The sequence below is a fragment of the Opisthorchis viverrini genome (genome assembly GCF_000715545.1).
Source record: "Opisthorchis viverrini unplaced genomic scaffold opera_v5_164, whole genome shotgun sequence".
Lineage (NCBI taxonomy): Eukaryota > Metazoa > Platyhelminthes > Trematoda > Opisthorchiida > Opisthorchiidae > Opisthorchis > Opisthorchis viverrini.
The window spans coordinates 331,684-342,265 of record NW_008751819.1 but is presented as its reverse complement, the minus strand read 5'-3'; the positions used below and the strand labels follow the sequence as shown (position 1 = coordinate 342,265).

The 10,582-nt window shown below is 45.8% G+C and overlaps 1 protein-coding gene across 1 annotated transcript; it reads right to left on the bottom strand.

Moving 5' to 3' along the window:
* Positions 1-560: 560 nt before the first annotated feature.
* On the bottom strand, positions 561-5,775 carry T265_07225 (hypothetical protein; the record flags this gene model as incomplete). The annotated part of the gene is made up of 3 exons (XM_009172690.1): positions 561-783; positions 3,795-3,925; positions 5,374-5,775. The coding sequence occupies 3 exons, from the start codon at positions 5,743-5,745 to the stop codon at positions 561-563; spliced, it is 726 nt and encodes a 241-aa protein (XP_009170954.1).
* Positions 5,776-10,582: the final 4,807 nt, after the last annotated feature.

Below are 10,582 nucleotides of genomic sequence, written 5' to 3'. Positions count from 1 at the left end.
CTCCTTGCTCCCTGCGTGCGCGCGAGTCTGTGCTGACTGTGTTCAGTTTCCCTATATGTAGGTCCGTTTGCGTGTACGTGGGCACGTCAGCAAAGGAGAGGTTGCTACGCTCACTAGACGGTGCAATCGACGTCTGATGAGTCACCTTAATGTGACGTGATTGTGGGCATGAAAAAAGACAAGTCTCGTGATCCAATGGGCGACTATGAGCTGAACAGTCAAGTATGTGGGTGATCGGGTAGCTACAGTATAAAACAGCTAGAATGATAGGTTTGTAACCTTTTCTGGTGGACCCACCTGTTCAAGTAGTTTTTGTAAATGGCAGAGCAGAAAAGCTGCCCCTTTAGTTTACTTGCAACTGTAGCTTTCCAATCAAAACCATCTACGATATCTGTGCAGTTCTCATCTTCGGTCGTACTGAGGTCACGTCTATTGATCACGGAGTTGTTCGAAATTCCAAATGGTATGACTCAGGCGTAGATAAACACAGTGTCACCAGGACTTCCATGCCTCACGAAATGAACGTCATACGAGGAAAGTCGCGTTTAGCTTGTCTCTGGTCAACTAAAAAATCGTTCAGCTGTAGCACCCTTTCGGTGCTTAACTGCCATACCACCCGAAGGAAGAACGGGGGCTGGGGTACTGTCAGGTTGTCCAAGCCTAGACAGAGGAAGTCGAGAGGCAGAGGTCGAGTTCGAACCACGGACCTTCCGGTCAGTAAATTTGCGCCCTAACCACTTGAGCCATCTCGCCCCCGTATTCAGACATACTTTTGTGGAACAGCTGAGGGGACAAACAAGGAAATATTACCTTTCGTTACGTTCAATTCGCTGTTAGGTTCCCTATACGTGGCACTTGGCGATTACTCGTCTAATGAAGCAAGTGCTGACATTTTCAATCACTGAAAAGTGTGCACGGAGATGTATCTGCTTCCGGCAAACCAATAATCCGTCATCTCGTTGCGTTTGTCGTTCACTCCGTTCTCTTTGTTCAAAAGCTACTGTAAGTCTCAATATTTCCGAGGCTAGTAGATACACTTGGGCGCGTACTGTGATCGACTGGGGTGACCGAGTTTTCTCCTAGTGGCACACGCAAGTTTCTGTAGCTTTAATGGCACATGTCGCACTTTGTCGGTGACCTTTAAAGTGAATCTCTGCCTGATAATATGTGCCAACGTTTTTTCCACAAACACGTGAAACGAAGATGACAACCTTGATCGACATTGAGAGGTAGAGTTATCAAACTCTGTATCCATTAGGCCCAGGTGATCAACGCATCTACGTGGGAGTACAGTGGCCCCAGAGATGGTTTTGACGCTGGCAACGTCGGGATGATAGACGGATGCTTTTCATTCACTAAGGACTGCAGTCCGAGGACGAACAGATCACCAGTGCGTTTTCTAACACTCAGTGATCGCATGTACTCAGTGATCAACTAGCTAGGGGAGAATGGGAGTCACGGTGTCCACCGAGTGGTTCCCCAGCTGAGGAGTGTTTTTAGGTTAAGGTCCGTTCGTATCGGTATTTTCCGAACATCGTTTATAAGCATCCCACGAAACGGCGATCCTGGTTGGTTCAAAGGTACGTGGTGTATCACCTGGAAGGTGTGTGCCGTTTTCTGCAAGGTGATGATCAGTTTCGGTCGCTTGCACTGCGCTTTCGTCTGACCGAGGATTCCATCTTACACTCCCAGTGAGACAGCTGGATTCTCGAAATTTCGGAGCAGATCTTCTTTACCCAACTAACCGGAAGGATGGCTTTAGTGGACTGGTATCGGTTCATGAGACAGGCGAAATCTCAGAGTTTCCATCAATCTTATTTTCTACTGGAACCCTCAGATTGCACGGTGGCATATTTAGTAGAGGGATTTTTAAAAAAAAATAGAGGTTCCGCCGGGACTCAGTTGAGTCCCCACGTTTGGAAAAAGACTGGTTGGCAAATGAATGTAGTTCTCCATCTGCACCCAGTTCGAATGCAGACAGAACCTCAGGAGCTGCTCCCACCTGATTGGTGGGCGAATATGGTCTTGGGCCGTCGAAGAGTTCTCAGCGGCTTCCGGAATAGTGTTTTCCGTTGGAGAAAGTTTCGGAAGACAGAATTTCCGATGGAAACAGTTTTATGGGATGCCACCCTGACCAACGAATCCTCAGAATTGAGTACACAGCAAAACAAGCGATCAATAATCGGTAGAAGCACAGTCTGTTCGATCGGCAACCAGTTGGTGTTTAACACCTGCATAATGAGGTAGCTGTCGTAAAGATGTTGTACTAAAGTGAACAAAAACACCCGTACTATATCGATCAGCCTTGTTGTCTACTTGAACCCTCAGATTGCACGGTGGCACATTTAGTTGAGGGATTTAAAAAAATAAAGGTTCCGCCGGGACTCAGTTGTGTCCCCCGTCAAAACAGACTGGTTGGCAAATGAACGTAGTTCTCCATTTGCATCCAATTCGAATGCAGACGGAAACTCAGGAACTGCGCCCACTTGATTGGCCCCAAGAAGGGCGAACATGGTCTTGTGCTGTCAAAGAGTTCTCAGCAGCTTCCGGAATAGTGTTTTCCGTTAGAGAACCATAAAGTTTCGGAGACAGAATTTCCGATGGAAACAGTTTTATGGGATGCCACCCTGACCAACGAATCCTCAGAATTGAGTACACAGCAAAACAAGCGATCAATAATCGGTAGAAGCACAGTCTGTTCGATCGGCAACCAGTTGGTGTTTAACACCTGCATAATGAGGTAGCTGTCGTAAAGATGTTGTACTAAAGTGAACAAAAACACCCGTACTATATCGATCAGTAATACAGTACCTGCTTACGGATCACACCGAATGAACACTTGTGCGGAGCCTGATCGCGTCGATTCGCATGTGTTTTCGTTAAAAACGGGATACGTCAGTCAACCCGACCTTACTTATTCGGTTCGTCTCAAACGGACCAACGCACGCGCGATTCGTCTCAGTGCTGTTGGTCAGATGCCAGCAGACAGTTTTTGTAAAAGGAAATCAGTTGGACTGGCAACAAAGCCCTGTTTGAAAATTTGTGTGATTGATTTTTTTCGCGTACAATTTGTTTAGTACCAGTCCTATCCATGGTTTTGCACTCATCAATTGTGACAAGTATGACAGATGTTGGAGACTACGAAATCAAACTGACGCCCCGAACTCAGTCGAGTGAAAGACAGCCCATTGGGTACTTCAAAGCACATGAAAGCGTTGACCTTGATTTTTATATGTTAACCCGGATCGTATTCTGAATCTGATATATCAGTCTATAGACAGGTGGTCACATGACAACCGGGGTTTCCACTGGTGACTTCTCAGATGGAAGGTGCATTCGATACACGAAATTTAGGTTTTCTGTCTAGCATTTTAGCTTGCTGAGTGCCTGATGTTCAACTTAGACCTCAGCGTCTGCATGCTGATCGATAAAAGGAGAATTTCTACCAACTTGGATGGCTTCTGAGGATAGACAATAAATGAATGAGTATTTAATTGCTAACGACCAATGATTAGGATACCAGGTCATAGAAGAATAAATAACCGAAAAACCAGATGAGGTTTGTGAAATTGCATATTCGGTTGGACAACACCGAAAACAAGGGATTCGCCTGGGACCTGTAGTTACCCAGTCACCATCATACTTGACTGTTCAGCTCACTGTCGCTCACTGGATCACGAGACTTGTCTTTTTTCTACACTCACAAACCACGTCACATTAAGGTGACTCATCGGACATCGATTGTCTGTACCGTCTAGTGAGTGTAGCCACCGCTCATGTGCTGACACACCCACGTACACGCAAACGGACCTACATATAGGGAACCGAACACAGTCAGCGCACACAGGCTCGCGCGTGCGTGCAGGGAGCAGAAAGTCAACCACTCTGCACAAGTCCACGGACGATTACGGAACACGTGTAGCAGCTATACTGCGGAGAAAACACGTTCCCACTGTCCGGAATTTCACCAAGGAACTCTCACAGACAATGAGTTCCTCTTTTGACTAGCTCCCATTTTGCATTGTATTTATTTTTATACGTGTGGCATCTCACGATTGTCAACTATACTAAAAACTTTTATTAGTGCATATACTTTCTGAATTGTATTATGGTCATCATCAACAGTGCGCCAATAGATCCACTTATATATTACGTTAAAACGAATCACGTACTATTTGCCGTTCAAGCGTTATGGAACTGCCGAAGGGAACCCTGCAACTGCACATATCTGATGAGCCCAAAGTGGGACGAAATCGGTTGCCAGAGAGTTTTCAATGACCAATGTGAATCCGATGCAGCGAAGATACGGGACATGAAAGAATTCCGCCAAAACTTTGGTCTGTTAGCACATGAAATTCTGAAGGTTCCTCAAGTGAGCGAATTTAAATTAGTACATCGATTCATGCTCAAACCACAGTCTTGCTCCTGTCCTGGTCCTCATGTGCCCACACCAAGTGGACCGGATTCGATTTTCGCTCTTATTAGAGTTCCTTATCATCCTTGGCCCTATCGGGGTCTAAAGTGCGACCGCCTGACATGCGAGGTGAGTGTTATTCCAACTCTTGAATCACCACCGTTGAGCAGGCGATGGATCACAATTGACCAATGTGATTGATGTTCAATTGTATTTCAAACTCTGATGAGGCCGATCCCACGTCGAGGGTATTTAGCGTAGCCAAAGCGCGGACGCCCGAAGAGTTTTCAGCAACCTTGCAAGTAGTTTCCTTTATGAAAAAGTGCCACACACAGTTCTGCTGCCTTGGGTCAGTCATCTAGACACTAAATTAGCCATCTACCCTCCACCTATCCGTACAGTGTTGCGATGTACAGACAGGAAAGATAGACAACCGAATCCAGGCAAAGTTTTTCCAGCATTGATGGGAATTCGGATTAGTTATAAACCGTATCTGTGTTTTAAATCTAATCAGATTTTTGGAGTATGTTCACAGACTGCATGTGCACAAGTCACTAGATTGATAGGCCACCCAACCTGGCATTTAGTTTTAACTTCCGCCGTTCTGCCCCAACCGTTTTGTTTGCTTCATAAGGTCACGTGATGTTTGGACTCCATTTAGGACACGGTTCCATGATTGCTGTTTCCACGCCCATTATCCATTTGGTATCGGAGCTATATGGGGCAGACTAAATTGGGTACAGTCATATAAAACAATTGTTAAACAGTGCTAAATGTCGTTCGATGACTTCACCGAATTTGTCACTTTTCTGAAAGCATGTAGGAGCGTTATCTGGACGGTTCGAACCACATCATTAGATGTGTGTACACACCCAATTTCAAGGTTAAATTAGGGTTTGTAGGCAAGTAAATGCACACGGGGACAAGTAAAATCATTACAACAAGGTCGTCATACTCACGGCTTGGTTAATTGTCCGAATCGAATTGAGTACATTGGATTGTGACAGTTCCTCCTCACAGCGCGGATGTGTGGTCACGTGGACGAGCCCTTGATGCAGGCGAATCCGGCTGTCCTGGATGAAGTAACATTGCCAAGAGTATCCATACAAGAACGCAAGAATCAAACAACTGCTGACTTGCAAACTAATTTGGTTTTTCGAGAGACTCACCTGGAACACAGCTGAATCTCTCGTTTGTGATGTTTCCAGGCGCCCAAAAAGAGTGAAACCGGTCGTGAACTGTCGGCGGATTTTCAGCAACCTTATGAGTAGTACATTAAAAATATACATACATGTATCGCGATATCTCGAAGATCGTAGCGACTGAAACATGAGATGGCCTGGTGCAGCACATTCAGTCGCCTGAGAACGTCACAAACGAGAGATTGAGCTGGGTTCCAGGTGAGTCTCTCAAAAAACCAAATTAATTTGCAAATGAGTGTATACTCGCTAATTTCGTGCAACAGCTGCTGGTTTGGAAATCTGCAGCTCAACGAATGCGAAACGTCGGCGGTGGCCGCATGGATACCTATATGCCGCGCTCTGATGTCTTCGTTGTCAGTAGTATCCAGAGATCAATCCCCAATTGGAAAGCAACACAAGCTACGGAGACTGTACACTGTGAATGCCTCGGTATTGAGTGTTACTTGGATGGGTATTCGACCCATATTTAAATCGATTTGTTATGGTGGGTTGTTGGAGTTGTAGAACTCACGCTCACGTGACTCACGTTTGAACAGTTATCATCCTTTCCTGGGGCAATCGTTCTGGTGAGTGCACACCAAACGGCTCGAGTTCCACTCTTAGTAGAGCTCATCACTATCATTGGTCATGTCAGGATTTTACGTCTGACATGCCAGGTGAGCCTGTTACCAATACTCCACCAGTGCACGGTGAATGTACCTAAATTCCACGTTCGTGCTTGAGTGATATGCACGGAAAGTCCGGTGCCTGGAATGACGATCCAGCCACATAGCTTGGTTATGTCGATCACCTGTCAGGACTTCCAAGTCATTTAACGCTTGAAGCCTGATGGACGCTTTTATCCCAGTTGTGTCTGGTGCGGGATTTGTAGAATGCAACTATCCGTGGGTTGTCTGCGTGACTGGCCGCACCGAGCTGTTTGTGGGTTGTCTGCGTGACTGGCCGCACCGAACAGCTGGTCGGGTCTCCTCGATACAGTTGGACTTGGGGCACATTGCTGTCAACTTGGTAACAAATGTCCGTTAGCTGTTACTTCGATAGTGGGAAGCCTGCATTCTTCGCATCCCTTGCGGTCATGAAAGAAGCGCAGGAAGGGTTGTTTTCATCCACCCCCACCCCCCGCCGATCGACCCTATCACACCCGCCATTATCTCTGCTGATTCCAGCGATAACTCTACGGGCTGATATGCTTGATGACCTTCTAACCTCAAGTTAGTTGTGCGTAAACAGCTGACGAGTTAACATGAAACGCTGGAATTCAGCCTATTCTGGGTTGCTTATCCTCCTGGATCCCGTCACGAAGAGACTGGACATTACCGTGGTGTGGCGGTTTGTGTACCTCGCCGATCCATTGAGCTATACTGGGGGGTGTCCGCACGATACTCGCAGCGTCTCTCATACCAGGTTGGTCCATGTGTAGAGGTCTGACCAACACAGTCTCCTGGCTCTTCAGGTTGTGGGTTGGAACATGTATGGCGTAAAAAATGGTAAGGTACCTTCATTCCCAGCCGAACACTGCTGCTTTGGGGTTAGGCTTTTGAGCCAAAGGCTTTGGTTGATGACCCTAATCGCCCTCCTGTGTAGGTGGGGGCGCCTTGGCAGTATCCCAGCCTTCGTACAACCATTACGGCAGTGAAGCATCAGTGCCAACACCGATGTTGCTGTCTTTGATGATTGATGCCGTCAACCTAACGGGGGGGGGAGATAAGGAAACTTCATTTTTATCCTCGGAAAGTTGACCCCAAGCACTGGACTCAAGAGGCGGACACTGTGGAAATTCTAGATTAGTGGTTGTCTGCCTGGTTAGTCGTTGGGCGATAGATACACTGTGTGCGTACACTTCCGGTTGCCTATATAACACCACAAAGGTGAGAGAAGAACATACTGCCATCGTTTGGCTGCAGGTAAGCTTTTCACCGTGCTACTGCTGACGCTAAGGTCTCGAGGGTGTAAGACGTTTGAAACATCGTGGATATAAGACGTTATCTTCTGAAGGGGCAAACCGGATTCCGAAAATAAGAATCAATCTTTCAGCTGCAAAAAACCTTCGGTGTCTGGCTGCAATGCCTCCCGTAGAAAGCACGAGGGCTTAGATATTGCCGAGTCCCTCAAGCCTAGATAAGAACAGTCGAGATGTCGAGCTTCAGTTCCTTTTACGAAACTTCGGTTTGTAAGTTCTCAACTTAACCACTAATCTATCTCAAATTTGGGGCATTAGGCAACTACAGATGATCTATTTTCCTAAAGGACACTACTCACAAGGTTGCTGAAAATTCGTCGACAGCCCACGACCGGTTTCGCTCTTCTTGGGGCTCATCAGGCAGACGCAGTCATCAAGTTTCCGTCAACCTTATATTTTACTTGAACCCGAATCGGACTTTTTTCGAGAACTACACTCATTTGCAAATCAATAGGGTTTTCACGACAGACTCAATTGAATCTTTGGTTTATGATATTCTACAACTGAATGTATTTCAGTTGCCACGATATTCGAGATATCACAGTATAATCTCATAATGTGAGAATTTTCAGCAACCTTATGTGTAGTTTCCTTTATGAAAATATACTGCGATATCTTGAATATCGTGCCAGCTGAATCATGAGGCGGCCTGTGTGCAGCACATTCAGTTGTAGAATGTCATAAACGAGAGATTCAGTTGAGTCTCTCGTGAAAACCAAATTGATTTTCAAATGAGTTAGGGTAGATTTTGGGCAAATAACGCGAAAAACGGTTTGCTGTATCACAGCAACGCAACATCCGCATAGCCCACATGAACCGGTCCATTCTCAGATTTTGGTCAGACATCTGGGTTCATGAATCAGCGCTTTCCACTGATGGTCACCCCGAACAGGAAAGAAGAACGAAATGCAGATAGGATAGCCCCGACCAGCCTCACTAGACGTTCCATCCGATACTAATGAATAGCACTCCTCACCATGAGCGATAACTGCCGACAGCCAACGTCGTCACCAAACTCCCCATTTTGTTAATCCGTCTAGTCTCGTCTTCTGAAGTACATTCGCTTTCTTACAGTTATTTCTTAGGAAATCAAACCCAAAACATGCCAGCTTCTCCCTCTCTCTTGCTATCCGGCAAAAAATGATAGTTTGGCCACAGTGAAAACAATTCACAAATATTTCATGTACAAAATGTATGAGCCAAACTGTCGCTGCATTTTAAAAAATAGACAACGTTTTCTTGTTTCCTCACTTTTTAAAAAAGCCGCCATGTGTTGTTCGCCATTCGCTTTAGGCAAGTCGGCATGGCCAAGCAGACTATGAATTGAAAACAAGTCAGGCGCACCGCGTACCGCACTACCACCGCCCTAGTCACGTGAGCGGGTCGATAATAAATGGACACATAGAAAGACCATGAGTGAGAGGTGTCGGGACAATTGGCCGACCGAAAGGTTCATCGGTACGATGAGGCGAATCTGACACTATGTCTGGCAGGTGAAGGCAGTTGGAACTGAAACACAAACATGCACTGTATAGCTGCTCCATCACTACTGAGAATAATCAGTAGTGCGTACTTCTCTAATGAGCTTCAACCCCGGAAACTCTTCTCTGGTTGGTGAATATCCTACTATTCGGCCATCACTGGAAGTGTGATTAGCCCGCTACTCATCATTCAGTAGCGTAATTCGAACCACTCGGGCACGTGCTAATCAATTCCTTGGGTGATGACTACTCGGAGGAAAGTTCATGCAACTAGTGAGCTACTTCTTATCTGGGCAGATCCATTCCCTATCGATTTTCCGAATACATTTGCTTCAAGGATGGAAATGTTGAACGTACCTATGACATCGACTGGTTAGAAAGTTTGAAAAGTTGTAACAATTTCCTGTTCATTGACGCGTCTACACCACTCGCCGCAGGGTGTGAGTCTGGAAACAGAACATGAAGTAACGAGACCGGACAAAGAAGAAACTATGTGGGTGAAAAACATTCGCGTGCTCTCACGTAATCTGACCTAACTTGGCGTGAAACGAGGCTCAGTTGATTGGCTTTGTGGCTCATCGTAGAACTGAAGTCGGTATTGTCTCCAATACATCATTTTGTTTGATGTAAATACGCCTGCTCGATCCACTCTGCCTGCAATTCAACCCACTGAAGATTTTTCTGTCTGCCCTTTTGTTATTGATGGGACGGCCTTGGGGAAAAACTTCAGATCTGTTTCATTCTTGTTCCCTGCTGGGGGCACAATGATAAACAAAATCAGTGTATATAACTCTGCCTTGATAGGCTTCTTGCTCCTCGTGGTGCTGATGTACCCATGAAAACCAATTCGTTAAGATCGATGAAAGGGGAAGCGAATCGAACTGGAGACCAAAAGATTAGGCCTGGTTTCATACGGGGCACTTCACTTCCTACAACTAGTCAAAACTTCCCCGATGAAGACCATCAATTTCAAAACGATTAAGTTAGCTTTATCAAACATAGACAGGAACAATGACCCGAGTTTTTCTCCATCCACTGGTTGTGTGTAACAGTGGATACTACTGATGAGGCATGTGAGTAGTATGCTTTTTTATCGCAGCGCCCCCTCGCGCCTATTGGAAGATGTACTCCGTGGGGTTGATTAAGGAACTTTCGGAAATGCTTTACAGCGTCTGTTTACAATTGCATGATAGTCCATGAATATCCACAAACTTGCGGAAATGCTTTGCAGCCTCCGTTTACAATCGCGTGATATTCCATGCATATCCACGAAAGTTCAAGAGGACGCATGGGGATTTCCAGTTTTTTTTTAAAAAAAGGTGCATCTGAGGCCTTTACTTTCCTGTCCACTAGTTTGCAACTGTTTAGTTGATACTCGTTAATCCACAACGAAGGGCTTTCCTCTTTACACTGATATTATTCGTATTTCGTGGTATCCATGCTCATTAAGTCTTCTGTTCTCACCTCGTATGAGCCAACACCAGCTAAAGGAGGTATGCCACACACGTCTCAAAGGCTGCTCATC